General features: G+C 42.5%; 1 protein-coding gene across 5 annotated transcripts in view; it reads right to left on the reverse strand.

Moving 5' to 3' along the window:
- Positions 1-15,054, reverse strand: part of LOC311257087 (teneurin-3) — a 156,281-nt gene extending 141,227 nt beyond the window's left edge. For all 5 annotated transcript variants that reach the window (XM_084352532.1, XM_084352531.1, XM_084352530.1 and 2 more), the window contains exons 1-2: positions 14,492-15,054; positions 114-599 (exon numbers count right to left, since the gene is read on the reverse strand). In XM_084352532.1, coding sequence (XP_084208658.1) covers positions 114-384 — 271 coding nt within the window. In that variant the 5' untranslated portion in view covers positions 385-599; positions 14,492-15,054. The remainder of the gene's footprint in view (positions 1-113; positions 600-14,491) is intronic.
- Between the last annotated feature and the right edge of the window lie 659 nt (positions 15,055-15,713).

Here is a 15,713-nt window from a genome sequence, read left to right on the forward strand (position 1 = left end):
TCCACTTATCCACAGCAGCTTCAATAAGCACACCACTTAGCTCATATCATGTGAGATTCAAGAGCGAGAAAGCCTACAGTGTGAGACTCGAGTAAACATTTGTTCTTGCTAACCTGGCCTGCTGTACTCTGCACTCTCCTTGTGGACCATCTCCTTGACTCTGCCTCCAAACAGCATTCGTGAAGGGTCATGGTCAAAGGCCTGGAGCGTCTCGCTGGAGCTGTAGGATTTCTGAGTGGGCACACGGCAGGCTCCCTCCTCCTGGTCGGCCGAGGAGGCGGTGTAACGGCGCTCCCGATCCTTGTCTCTCTCGCAGTATCTCTCTCGGTCTCTCTGGCTCTTGGACAGCGAGCAGAAAGGCCGCTGCTCCCTCACCCGTTCCATGCTGCCTGCATGCTGGGTATCCAACTCCCTCCCCTTCACCGCCGACGCTCTCCTGAGACGCTCGCTACTGGATTAATTCTCTCTTTTCTCCCCCTCCTCTTCCTCCTGCGGTTGTGATTCTGGTCTTGTCCCGATTTTACCCTCAGACTCCCCTCCCCACTTCTGAACCTCTGCCGGTCACTTCTTCAGTCCTTGAAGTCTTCCATCCATTCCACCTGGAGAAAGAGAGACAGAGCTCAGATAACACTAATCCATCTGCTTCATCTTCAAAAGCACACTTATCCCCTCCTCAATGCCCCACCCCCTCCACTCCCTCCCCACCCATAGACCCTCACCTGTGAACCCTTACCATACATGACTTCCCTCCTTTAAAAGAAGATCCCCTCTTTGTTCCACCTGCTTTAGCCTTTACAATCAAGTTCAATTCGCCTGCCATTCATTTTTGAAAAGTTGTCCTTCATAAACTCATATTTTTCAAATCAGGCAAAAGCAGAAGCAGTTTTTTTTTTTCCACTACTAGTGGTGGATATTTGTCGGAATAAATCTCGAGCCCTCCAATTTTCCCATGACGATGGTCGAAAAATTAATATTTGCCAAGTGTCAGATGCCGGTTAAATGACAGATAAATCAATGAGTCACACATCACGGTGGGCAGTGACTTTTTGACACGATCATATCATGCTTTAATTTTTAATTTAAACTGTAACTCATACAGAATTATAATTTTGACCCATGATACGCATATTAACCAAGTGGCAGATTCTTTACACAGGACAGGAATGAGAGGACACATTTAAATGAAGACTGCAAACTGACTGTGTAAACATATCTGTAGTTTACCACCCTGAGAAAATTAAAGGGTTGGTCTGCCAAAATTATGACAGCGATACCACCAGTGACAACCAGACACCAGAGGCAGGCAGTTTAGATATAACATAACATAACAACAACGAAAATGTGTTTTTCCATGTCATTGTGTCATCGTTGCTTCGGATAGTCCACAAGAGTGTCGTCAAAAATAATGAATATTGATAAATATCGACACTGAATATTTAAATATTCATTTTCCACGATACCAATACTGTTACCAGCTGTTTCGCTGTGTCTCCTCTTCGACAGTGTATCGAAGTTAGAAATTTCAGTATCATGACAACATTAGTCCACAATAGCACGCACTGTTTTCAGAGGTACAATACATCGTTTAGCCGATTCCATCAGCTGATATCGGCCTGTTTCAGATATACTGGTATCATATTGGTCATATCGTTTATGAAAACCTTTTTAAAAGAACGCAGTGCAGAAGAAGATGCTCGGTTTAATTCTAATTATTTAATCTATTATTGGACAATAAAGTTTATTGTTAAACTGTAAAATCAGCAAATATATTGATACCAGATTTTTTTTTAATATCAATATTGGTATCAGTATCAGCCCCAAAATCCAGTATCAGTCATGTTCTACTCAAACAAAGTGCAAAAAAAAGTAAAAAATGATGCCAGTGTCGAATCTCACTCAAAATCACATCTGATTAGTTAAAAGACACATTTATATGTAACATATATACATATATATGTTTGTAGTTGAGCAGCTTGTGAAAATTAAGAAAAAAATTAAAGGGTACGTTCACCCAAATTATATTAAAAAAAAATATCTTCCATTGGTATTTACTGTCGCTGTGCAGATATTTTGGTTTAACTCGTCCATGTTTTGACATGTTTGTGGATGCGTGAGATTTTCCCCTCTGTCCCAATACAATAGCACTGATTGACACTTTTGTGTTGCTCAGTGTTACAGAACTGCTTCTCAAAGTGGTTTACTGTGTTTTTGTTTAGAAATATTCACCTTACGTTGATTCGTTTTAACAAAACTAATTTATAACAGAATAGTCCCTGAAACCCAGTGATAGAAAAAATATCCGAATCTTTTACTCAATACTTCAGGGTAAAATTACTGCACTACAAGTAAAAATCTTGTGTTAAAAAAATTTATGTAAAGTATTAGTATTAGTATGAGCAGAAAAATATACATTTAAAAAAATTTAAATATTACAAGCATTACTGTATAAGCAGCGTTTTATTTTGTAACTGGCAAAAAAAAATTGGCTAATTTTAAGAACCTTTTACAGCGTTGGGAAGTTTGTATGTAAAATCTTGACATTCAGAGTAACGAGTAACTAAAATTACCATAAACATGAAGTGAAGTAAAAGCTACAATAAATATGTTGTGAAGAGGAAATATAAAGTAACACGAAATGCAAATAGTCCCTTAGAATTATACTTAAATACAGTACTTGGTGAATGTACTTAGTTACTTTTCACCATTGAAGTAATTTTTTTTAAAAAGAGCTGTATTTTATTGAATTTGACTGAACTCACCCTTTAAACTGCCTTATAATCAAAATAAACTGTGACTGATTACACCAACAGCTGAAATGTACAACAGCAGAAATAACCCTCATGACATATTTCTGTCAAACCTGTAATACTTCATGATCTACCTTCCATGACAGCAACAGGACTCAATGTCACACACTCCCTATGACCCCGGCCTTCATCCCAGCCTCTCGACTATGCCGACTATGTGCGTCCGATTAGACTAAGACATAATGTGGATCAGTGCCGCCGAGCGTTAGATAAAATCTTCAACCTCATAGAAAATTCAAAGAAGCCCCTCTCACAGGTGGAGACACAGCTCTAAAAATGTGGACAAGGAGGATGAGAATGTGACTAATCCGCAAAAAACCCTTGAGTGGAATGTGGATGGGAGCCCTGGTGTGTCAGAAGTGTTTATTACCAGCCATTTTCCACTGCCTCCTGACGCACACACACACTCACACACCACACTTCCATTTCTCTCTTGGCTGAGCTGTAAGACTAGAGTATCAGACTCCTTCTTTTCCCCAAATGAGATCCACTTCGTTTCACATCAAGCATCAAAACCTTCCAATGAAGCCGGGATAGCGTACTGTCGTGCTGCAAGGAAAGCGCCAGCCCCGGGGAGACTTCCCCAAAAAACTGAAGCAGTCGCGGGTGGAGTACAGGATGCAGGGATAATGAAAATTCAGAGCTGTTCTCGGCCTCTTCAACTTATTTTTTCCTCCACTTCTCACGGAGTTGCTGGATATCATTCTGTTCCCCCCGATGGGCTGAGATGCAATCAGTGACACACTCTCTTGTAACCCTGACACTCAGCTCTCGACACCACACACACACACACACACTTGTTTTATGATGCTACAGGACATCTCACTCACATCTCATCACTTTCAGGAAATTGTGCACACCCGTCCAGATTGGCAGATTAATGTACAGGATGAGTGCAAGCAGACACGCCCAGAAGCCTCCCTGATTACGACACCTCCTCTTCTTTATGGACTTGTAAAGAGATTCGCCGTCTTAAAAACAGCTAATGCTCCAAGTCTTACCCACTGAGCTGCAGGAGGAATTAGATTTGTGTCCTAATCAGATATAAGCCCTTGAGTGACCAGACTCGTCCCTGTGTAAACATTTCGGCTCCACTCCGAGGACCTGAAGAAGCCATCTTTTTTTCCGCTGCTCATCAAAGTGTCCTGCTTGTACATAGTCACTCTGCACATGGGGAACACTATGAGGATACAAGAGAGACATTCACAGTACTTTAAATTATGCACAAAAGGTCATAGAGGCTCTTGTGGGGATTCTATTGTGTTTCCGCAGGCTTCAAGTTTCAAAGGTTTTAACTACAGTATGAACCCGACTACTTTAAGCACGGAAGAATAAAAGAGCCAGTCTGTCTTGCCTTGATTATGCAAAATCAGCCTGTAGCTACCCCACTGAGAGAACACACTAATGCACACCAATCTTTAAAAAGGGGACAAAACTGCAGGAAAGTCAAAGTAAAATGAAGATGTGTCTGATTAAGTTTAAGGAGGAATTTTTGGTAGGTAAAAAAAAAAAAAAAAAAAAAAAATCATGAATTCTTTAGTAGATCTGTGTTCCTTGTTCCCCTCCCGGTATCACTCACTTCTACATTCCCTTCTACCTTTGATCATGCAGTTGAATAAGGGCAGTCAGTCACCCATGACCGCTCAGTGGAACAGTCGACACTGCAAAATTAGTGCCACACAGAGATCCTCTGGCGAGCCAGCGAGGCACGGAAAAAGACAGTTCGTGATCTACGCAGCGCAACACCGCACACGTCCCAACGACTCCCATGCCAGTTGAGCACTGTCCCCCTGACGCCTGGCACTGTCCTACACCTCTGTACTTCTTTGAAGCATAAACCATAAACCATCTGTATGATATGCTGTGAAGAAATGTGTCCAAGTCAATTGGCTCTTCAGGGCAGTTGGAGAGGTTTCAAGGATCGAGGCGAGATTTACTTGTTTCATGTCTGACACACACTTATTCATCAAAGACGAGAGCGGCTGTGTTCCTTGCTTCCAACTTGGGATTTGGAAGAGACGACCAAAGGGGAGAGAAACATTTTTAACATGTCTTGAAATCAATAAGATGTTTTTTTTCCAAATGAATTAAATAACCAAATGACATACAGTGTGTTATCTATCAAAGGCGCAAAGAGGAAAGGATATTATTGATGCTTCAAGCAAGGATGGACAACAAGGACAGTTACTTTCTAGGCAGAGCTGAGTCAATTAGACAGTTGATTGATTAGTCAATTGACAGAAAATGAATCCTCAACAACTGAGTGAGCGTTGAAGTCATTCATTAAGGAGGAGTCCCTTTATTCTCTGCTTCTAGCCTCCTCAGTGTGAGGATTTCAGTTTTATTGAATTATTAATTGAATATCTTCTGGTTTCTGATTGTTGGTCTAACATAAGACATTTGACAAGGTTGACCTTGTGGAAACTTGTGTTGGCTGATTTTTTTTTTTCAACCATTTTCTGATTTAAAACGATAATAAAATGAACAATGAAAAGAACAGTAAGCTGCAGTCCTTCAACTGAACAGCCAGATGCACAAACAACTACTCCCCAACAGACCCTGAAACTCCACATCAACAATTTTCTGTTAAATCAAATACTTATTATTTTTTATTATTGCATTATCATGATATGAGACTATATATCGCCTCAGCCCAAACTTCTTTGGATAGTTATATTGTGATATTGCGTGTTGTCTTTTCCTCGTTTGACAATGATTATTTATCAGAAATCTCATTGTGTTATATTGTCACAATATCAATATCAATGTATTTGGTCCAAACTATTGTGATTTTGTGATATTTTGTTGCCCGATCCTAGCATTTATGTGTTTTTGAGGAGATTTCGAATTATCGAGATATGTACTGTGTATCGCAATATAACCTGAAAATATTGCATTTTTATTCCTTAAGGTGATTTCGTCTTCTGACTAAATAAAATCTTTTAGGAAATACTCAGTAAGAGTTTAACACTGAGAAACTCACTACATCTGCTTCATTAGGACTGTGTGGGTGTGGCAAGATCAGATGTAATTGATACGGACCAAAGAACCAATGACTCAACACATTCAGATTCAAACGTAGCTGAATCCTGATTGGTGCACGGAAGTGCATGACATCATGTTTTTTCAACTCAACCTGTAAAAAAAAAAAAAAAAAATGTGGTTTCATTTTTACATTATTTTGAATTAAAAAAACGATTTTGGGACTGCTGGTTGAACTACGGGACTTTTTACTTGCGAAAACTGATTATCGGATTCAACATTCAGTTTTTTTTGATTATCGGAATCAGTTTTTTTTTTTCTTTCTGATTGTTAATAAAATAAAATAATTTTTTAATGAAATGTTCTGCTTTGGCTCTGACGCAGGCACCTCTCTGTCTGTTCTCACCTCTCTGTGGTCTCACTCAATGTCCCGCCCATAACACTATCTGATTGGTTACATGTCAAAAGTTATAGCCTATCAACACTGAATAATTGAATCTCCAAAGTAACTAGTAACTAAAGTTCTCAAATAAATGTAGTGGAGAAAAAAAGCACATTATTTTTATTTTTTTTTTAAGTATGAGCAGAAAATGAAATGATTTAACTCAGGTAAAAGTACCTCATGTTGTACTAAAGTACAGCACTGGAGTACTTGACTTAATGATCATTCTTTTAAAAATAATCCACAATGAAAATAATCTTTATTCATAGCTCTATTTCTTGGAGCTGATGAAGACTTCTGAGAAAAACTAACTTAATTGCCTAATACACTTGCTTAAAGTGAGCTGGCACACACTCCTGACTTCAGCACACAAAGCCTTTTGCAACACCGAGTCGCCACCGCTGACCAGACTGCTGAAATGGCAACTCTCCACTAAGCCTTTGTTCGGTAATTATACTTCCGCGGGGGCTGCTGTACATGTCAGCTCACATCTCCCTGTCGGTGACCTCTGTAAATAACCGTAATAAAGAGCGCACTTGTCGTTGCCGGTGTGTCCCTCCAAGACAATCCACCTGTCACCAAGAGGCCTCACCCCCCCCCCCACCACCGCCGCCACCCTCCCTCCCACCTCATCTTGTTGTTGGCCATTTGCCGGAGCACAGATCAGACGGCTCTCAGCCATGGGGAGTGGTGAGAGTGCTAGATGGAGCTGGTGAAGATCAGGGCTGGATCCCTTTAACACAGCCAGCACCTCCAACAATAGCCGCCTCTGACAGCTTTGCATAATTCATCTTGTCGAGTCTCTCTCCCTTTCCTCCTTGACGCTCCCCTCTCCCTCTCCCTCTCCTCTTTCAGTTTCTCTTCAGTTCTTCTTCTTCTTTTTCCTCCCCGTGCCTCCCGGCGCTTGGAGAAGGGGAGAGGGAGAAGCAGGGCAGTGTTCCATCAGATGCTGCCTGTTTCCCCCTGACACCAGTGATTTTGGAGACACAGAAGTGTTTGTCTGCAGCACGTTGCCCAGACCCTGTGAATCCTGGATGCCATCTGAACCAGATTGTGTTCGTTCTTTATGAAGGCTCAATGCCTAAATCCCTTGCTGCAACATGAAGCGTGGAACTATTAACTAAAAATACACGACAATCAGAGTCAGAGACGATCAATTTTTGACAAGCTGATCCTTCTATGTGTGTGATTTCAGTGGATCTGATCAAATACTGGCAAGTTTCCTTGTTGCTCTTTGAGTTGTTCGGCCTTGTAACATCTATTTTTCATTTGAGATTTCTTTAAATTCTGCCACTAGGGGTCTCTCCCTCAAACAATGACAAAAGACGTAGTTTGATGATTAGTGAAGTAGTGTAGGATTGTGGGAGTCGTGGTCTTCATTGTTAAACAACCAACATTGTCGTCGAAAACCTATCTGACGTGACTCTGGTGGAAATATTCATAGACGAGGTTAAATATTAAAGTTTTATTAACGTCGCTCTCTGACGTGTCACCTGATGTTTTCCCAGAAGTTACAGCGACAGGCGACTTTAGTCAGAATTCTCTGGGTGTGAAAATTGTTGGAACCATTTGGGATTATGCAAGAACACGATATATAACAAAAGTCTCGTCCTTTTAATGCGGAAATGTTTCATATTGTATTTTGCAGTGTCTATAGTCACCGTCAGGTAAGGACACAAAGAAACAAAGCAAAGGGGAAAACAAAGCAAACAAAATCATGACAGCATTTACCAGTAATTAAATTCCAGTGGCAGCTACATCCTTAGCATCCTCGGTGACAGATGAGCTTACCACACTCAGTGAGACTCTCAGGAAAGATGATGAAATCCTGCTCCATCCTAAGTCTCTTGTCTCAATGTATGATGCAGAATATTCACACAAGTAGAGTAAAGTGATGCAAATCTCTGATACAGCCACTTCAGATTATTCCACGCACATGGGGCTCGAAGCTTCATCCAGCATAGTTTCGGCTCATTTTAGAAGACAAACAAAGCTACGGCGACGACAAAATACAAATCATTTAAAAAAAGCTGAGCTGAACTCTTTTTGTCCGTCACTGGTAAATCACAGCGGTCATCGTCTAATCCTAACCATTTTATTGTTTCCCTTTTTGTCTGTGTGAATTACTCAATAAAAAAACGGCATCTGCCAGCGCCAGGATACAACATAATAAGCTGAGCAGGGATGTTTACAAATCCCACAAATAACCCTTCACCAGTGACAGGAGAAGTTATATATTCATTGAATCTTTAGTGGGGGAAAAAAACGCAAACACAGCTAAATTCATTTTTTAAAATGTAATTGCTAGGTGTGGACAATCGGGAATATAAAAAAAAAAGCAGGGCTTTATAATGTTTCTTCTGCAGGCTATCTTCCTCGATCTCTAATGGTAATAGCAGGTTATTCAGTGCATTCATACATATGGGCTCCAGCGTTTATCTGTATCCAAGGCTACTAGTATTGAACCTGGCTCTTTTCAAACTAGGTGCTCCCTTCCATATCACACACCCAATTACACCAGACGCTCTTAATTCAATGGGCCACAGTTTGCTATTTTCTCAAATTGGTATCACGGCAGTGTTATTTCACACGGGGGATGTGAGGAAGTAATGATGTTCATGTACATTCGCTTAATTGAGAATCTTGCAAGACGGTGTCAACAATTGTCATCTAATGCTTATTCATAATGAATTGACTCCATGGTGTGCAAACATAAAATCAGCTCCACAGACCAGTGGCAATTTACAGACAAATCCATGATCGGCCCATTGTTACGGAAATAAATTAAATTGCGGCGATACCGCAGCTGCATTGTAATAAAGCTACACAGGAGTCGTGCAACGGAGGGTGATTGAGAGAATCGGATTCACGTCATATCTGTCCACAACACGCCTAATAAACAAAAGGAAAAAATCCTGCAAGAATGAAGAAATGACTGCAGGCGTCTTGCACATCTTGTACGGTGTCTTTTTATTTTTTAATTCTCAATCAAATATCAGTCTTGCCTGACAGTCCAATCTGGACATCTAGAGTCCTTATTGCAGCACTACTGTAGCTTGCAACAGAGCACTCAGTGTCTAGAAATCATTACTCAAACTATATTTAAAATGCTGCGAGCATACAAACCTGGCAACCAGATAAACATTCAAACCCACAGAGATATTCTAAAGTGCTGACATTGGGTGTCATTCAAATGCATCTCACATGATTGTACGACAAACCAACCCTCCCTTTTTTAGCATGTGCAGGGGGAGATGGGATATACACAGCAATCATATAATAGCGGCAGACAACTGAAGGGTATGAGGGGGGAGCTTCAATACTGCAATGGGAATGCAACACTCCAGTGCTGCTGTGACTGCTGGAAAATATCAAATCTGACCGAATAAGAGACTTGACCAGCTGCTGCAGGTTTATGTCCACGTGATTGTGACAGAAAGAATCAAAATACTCACTCCAACAATCAGAAATTAGAAGGAACACGTTTTTTGCACAATTTTTGCATTTTAGAGAGAATAATATATCGAGTATGTTTTCTCTTTAGGCGTCACTGCCACATAAAAAACAGTATACATAAAGAAACTGGAGGGTTTTATTCTCCAGTTGTCAGCGTTTTAACCGAGTATGTAGGTCATGATGGCACACTATCAGAATACTGAGAGACTGCAAGCCTTATTAAAGAAACATCAATCTAAAAATTCACCAACATCGCACTGGTTTCTCTACTTCCAGGGGTGAAACTTGGAGAGGCTGCCCTGTAGCGATTGGCTGAGCCCAGCTCCTGAATACACACTGCTCACCACTGGAAGTCAAAGATTGCTGACCTGTATACCATTACACCGACTCCAAGGCACCAGTTTTACACTCTTCAGTGGTCCGATATTCAATATTTTCTTCTTCTTCGCCCTGCTGACAATAAAAAGACAGAGGAGGTGTTGCTGACAGGCTTCCCACATGAACCCTCGTCCCCACCATCGCTCTTCGTCACCCGCCAGACCTGCAGCTTTCAGCATCACAGAGGTCGCGTCAACAGAATTATTGAGGCCGTCAGGCAGCTCCATCGACAGGCATAGCTGACGCCAAACTCCCCACTGGGCTGTCCAGGGGCCACAAAAGACCAGACCTGAGGCCTCTGAAGCTATTCTGAGAAAACCTCCTCCAGGGCTCATATTGCTTCGTGCAATAATAGCAAAGCGGCAAAAGTAATCCGTCACAAGTATCTGGGCAAATTAATGCACCGCGAGGGTTGAATAAAGCGTTTTTAACTGATAAAAAATAAAACGACATCTCATCAATGTTTTAGTGCGAGCTGAACAATACATAATCATGACTTATAAGTCAAATGTGTGCAGGAGTTAATGACAGAGGGCCTTTTTTCTTTGTAATGTCCTTTAAATATGTAACATTTCCCGAGTTTGAATATAATGTCTATATTTCACAAACGCTGAACCTAGCAGCGGAGCAGGTATTCACCCGGGGCAATTTTCACAAGCAGAGAGCACAATGCATTTCTATTTTGTTCGCCCTATGACAGAACTAAGCACATTTCTGTTTGGCTCTCCCCGCCAGGCTCAGCCCCGGCGCATGCAGTGAGAGTTGCACCGTTACAAAGTCAGGCCCACTCCTCAATCTCGCCACTTGGTCTTGACCCAGAAAGTCCACCCGAGCATGCTGAGTCATAAATGTTAATCTGTAGGTTACGACAGTGTGAAGCGGTGCTGCTCCCAGAGCTGGACCAGCAGGACGGCATCCTGTGGCTAATCGCAGGTGGCTTTCATCTCAGCCTGCTTTTGGCAAGAGAGCGGCAGTAAATGTTGGAAATAAAACCAAGAGATGTCACGCTTCGAATCTTCGCCTTTTCTTGATTCGAGCAAACCATAGACGGCTCAAGAAAGCCCCAAAAACAAGTCCCGGCTTCACGTTTTTGAACGTTAACACCTACGCACGGTGCATCGCCACCATTTGCATGTATGACGCATGAATCAATGCATGGTACGCACAAAGCATCAGTTCATGCAGTGAGTCGACAACAGCCACCCTTGAGGAAGCTCCACTCTCCTTCCCAATCAAAATGCAATGGCAGGTATCACATTATACTGAGCAAATATCCGAGACGGAAAACACTATGTAAATCCATCTTTAGGTTAATATAAAATTCTATTTACATTCCTAGCTGTGACTCATGCTCGTTGAGTCATCCATATTTTAATTTAATAAAAGGATGTTTGTGAATTAGGTAAAAACAATAAGTTATATTAAAGCGATTTCCAAACGCACCGCGGTGACTTCAGAGACAGCATGAAGCACATTCAGCTGCTCGCATCCATACCGTGTTTTTTTTTTTTTTCTTCTCTCGAGCAGCATACAATGTAGTTAAGGACCACAGTGGTAATGCATCAAGTGCTGTCACTAAATATCCCTACTCTAAGCACATTTCAAGAGCATGCAATCCCCTCCCCCTCCCCACCCCCCCACAAATCCTAGGGTGACTTTCAGCAATAATTTGGCAACTTGCAGGAAAAACATTTTTTTTTTCTCATCGGGGTAAACTTTGCCTCAAGTGTCACATCGCTGCGCCAAACCCAAATAATCCCCTGATTTAAGGTCATTAAAAGCAAACATGCAAGTCCGCCCGCTAATAGAGGTACCGCCATCCCGAGGCCGGGTTCCTTTACATTTCTGGAGTACCACCACCACGCATCTTGTGAATGTTGAATGTTTTACTTTCACACCAACTATTCATCATGATGCCCGGCTGCTCTCTAGGGAGCAAAGAGAAAATGTACTGAGAGAGAAAACAGGTGACAGAGAGTGCAGCAGACAATAGCCACGCAGGCTGTGTGTTAATAGTAACAGATTAGAGGGCAGCAATTATGTAAAGTAAATATGACATGGAACCGATCCGTCGAGCCCAGGGAACTGTGGGTAGTTTGTCAGGCTGCATTAACCTTCACGTGTTTGCTCTGATGTGTTGAAACAGGCGACTCGGCCACGCTGTTTGCCGTATCAAATGTTTTAATTCATAAGGTCATCTCCTGAGCCACTATCGGCATCAACAAGTAATAAGAGATATTACAGGCGCAGATCTCTGCATCGACCCCCCCACCCTCCTCCATATCTCTCAGATCTTGGAGGAGTAATTTTTACAGAGGGAGAGAAGTCATCTTGATTGCCCCTTAATAATCTATAAAACTGTTTAGGGCCAGCGCTCAAGCCGGCATTATCCCTAAAGGAGGCAGTTCTCATCACACAGAATATTAAATTCTCCACAGGAATAATGAAAGGGGAAATTACTTAAGCACAAGAACATGGAGTGGCAGTGTTGTGTACACAGTTATTCGAATATTTCTGAATTAATTAGATGGTTTTAAGCTCTGAGTGTAGTAAAAAACCACCTCGAGAATCTCCTGCTCCCGGCTGCATCAGAAATTGTAGTCACCTCCTTTGATTAGTGGGATTAAAGGGCGATGAAGTTTGAAGCTGAGGCGCAGGGCTAAAGCCTTAATAAGGGGTCACAGCAGCGAGCTTAAATGTCTCAGCGCGATCGTCTGCCACATTAAGGCGCGGTGGATCTCAGACAGCGGTTTGCTTTCTGTGCAAAAACATGTTGATAGTTCACGAGAGCGCCGTTCCCACTCCAGGTGTGAATCTGGAAAGTGAAAACTCAAAAACACATTTATCAGGCTTTGTACACACACTGGCACCAGAGATTGTGATGTTCTAGAGAGTCAGTTTAAATTATTATCAGTGGCCTGAAAATAAAGTATAGCAGCTGCACTTGTGTTCTGCTGCTCTGCTACAAAACCACATGTTCAATATCACCCAATAAGTGTCACTGTAATGCCTGTACAGGCTGACACAAGGAAGACAGACTGTTCCTCTGGTAGTTTAGAGCCGATTTTTGCTGTTATGTAGCCCACAGGGTGGGTTGATGGGGGGGTGACTTGTGCCCTTCGGCTGGCATAAGTCACTACTGAGGCCTGAAGTGTTGAAGATCTGTTTTACTTCACTAGTCCAGTCCCTGTCAGAGCAGTAATATGAAACAGAGAATGGCCTCAAGTGGTGCAGTTCCTCAACAGCACTCCGGACAATAGCCATAAACCTGTTTAGCTGGACAGATATGCTGTCCTTCTGGGCTACCATGCGTGTGTTTGCAGATCCATGCCACGGAGAAAATCACATCAACATTTCTCGTTGGCTCTAGCCAAGCACTGAGAAAACAATAAAAGGAGGAAGTGAACCATTTTGTTTAATTAACAGCTCTTTCTGAATAAATTCTACTACTACTACAGCACAAAATCTAGGCACAAATTAAACACTGCATTTCCATAAATTGGTCGTTATGCGACCGTCCCTCTCTCCTAATGCAGAAAATCCACCCGGAAACTTTCCGCAGGCACGTCTCTGACCCAAGAGGCTTTGAATCCCTGTGCCAAACTCAACTTTCCTCGCGGCCCTCTATTAAATTCAAGGGGTCCGAGGACATTTCTCCACCTCCTTTCACCCAGGGGCCCGAAAAGCATAGATTTGGTACAGTTTAGCAAGAGTGTGTGCAAGCTCATCGACACTTGAATTATGAGTGGATTGAGCGGGTTATCTCTGCAGGTGATTTACACCCCAGCGAGGCTTTCAGGCTCTTATAAAGCATTTTATGTGCAGATAAATTCACTGGTTGGAGCACAGCCATCCCACCGTGTCAGCTCTTGGTCAGATGTCTTGAGGACACTGAGGTGAGAGGTGACGGAGACTGGGAGGAAGATTATGTTCTTATTGTCATCACTGAGGAGAGGAAAGGACTTGAGTTTAACCTGCAGAAGGCAGGAACACAACCTATTGTTGCATTTTAAACATGAGACTTTTGAAAGCACACATTAGAGGACTTTTTTTTGTTTTCTTTTTTAAATATTGTGTCTTTTTTCAACGTTAAACTTCAGGTTATGACGTACCATTCCCCAAAATTGGACCTGTTCACATCCTGCTCAACACTTGTACTCATTAAAACAGTAATTCTCCGAACAATCCACAGGGTATGAACCAAAGTATGATCTAATTCATTTAATCAAGATAGTGATGAGAAAAGGGGGTTGGCAGCCCGGCAGGTTCCGACTCCACGTCTTGTCAGGGGACTCGGGATGTTGCAACAGAGCGCACAGACCAAATTAGACACCATTATTGAACAAGGACCACCGATTCTACCATTTATCTCAATCACGCCATACGGAGCCGAGGACGGGGAGAACAACACAAGGAGCACACTGACCTGCACGGAGCCTCAGCGACCTCGTCCGAGCCCAGACGCAGATAAACTTCCAGCGGTGCGCTTTAGTCCAAACTTGCAGGCGGCAGCGTGCACGGCGCGTCGCGGTGCCTTTTTCTCGCCAAAAAAGACAGAAAAAAAAAAAGCAAAGCCGCGCGTCCAATTTGGCACAGTTGAAACTGTTCACAGAGAAACCTCTTCTTCAAATCTCCACAGAAAACCTCTCCGCTCGGTCGTCGACACTGACCGCGCACGTCTCGGAGAGAAGTGCGGGGATGCTGCGCTGCGTTAATGTTGTCAGGAGCTGGAAGAGCTTCGGCTGCCAGCTCCGTGTGAAACGTGTCTCTGCGCACAGATCTTCCTGGTCCTCCCCGCGGCTCGGCACGGCCGATACTTCCCCAACAATGCAGTTGCCCCCTTTGAGGAGAAGTAACACACTTGTGTTTCCTGACGCCCCAGCAGCAGCAGCGCAGGAGGGTTTTTTTTTCTCCCCCCCTTAAAGAAAACTCACTGGATGGTGAGGATGCGGAGGCTCACCAGCCGCTCAGCTGCTCTTTTGTCCGATATGCACTTGTCAGCTGATAAACTGCGCATCCCGTCGCTTTGCTCAGCGTCGCATCTGCTCTGCCTATCAGCACCGGTGTGGTGTTACAGGCCGGTGAATTAAGAAGAGGAAAAAGGAGGGTCAAGTGTGACCTCCAGCCGGCGAGCAACATGCAGCTGCACGCAGGGAAATATAGAAGAAATATTCACCTTAAAGGACCCCACGTGAACTTAAAGGACATCATAATCAAGTGCGCAGTCAACCGTCTGCTCGTTAAATGTCCCGTAAATTAAAGCTGCATTATGTAATTTTGGTGAAGAAAGACTAAGATTATTTTTATGTGTAAACAAACTAAATAAACAAACCGTCTTCATTTTCATGACTGAATAAACTGAATGAACAAACTGACCTCAAAGGACAAAACTATTTCATCCTATTTTATTTGTTTATTTGCGGCGGACCCTGCCACCTTCCCAGCTCATTTCCCTCTGATAACAGCTTGTTTATTCAGTTATGGAAAAAATAAATATCTGAGTTTGTGTTATTACCTCCTTGATATTGCAAATATTAAAATTCAGAGTTTGAATTTCTCCTCAGAAAACTACACAATGCCCCTTTAAAGACAGGAGCAGTATTTACTTCCTGTTTACATTCTCTCTTTTTTACGAGCTCAGCTGTGGT

This window comes from Pagrus pagrus (genome assembly GCF_965226575.1).
Source record: "Pagrus pagrus genome assembly, chromosome: 5".
NCBI classification, from domain to species: Eukaryota; Metazoa; Chordata; class Actinopteri; order Spariformes; family Sparidae; genus Pagrus; species Pagrus pagrus.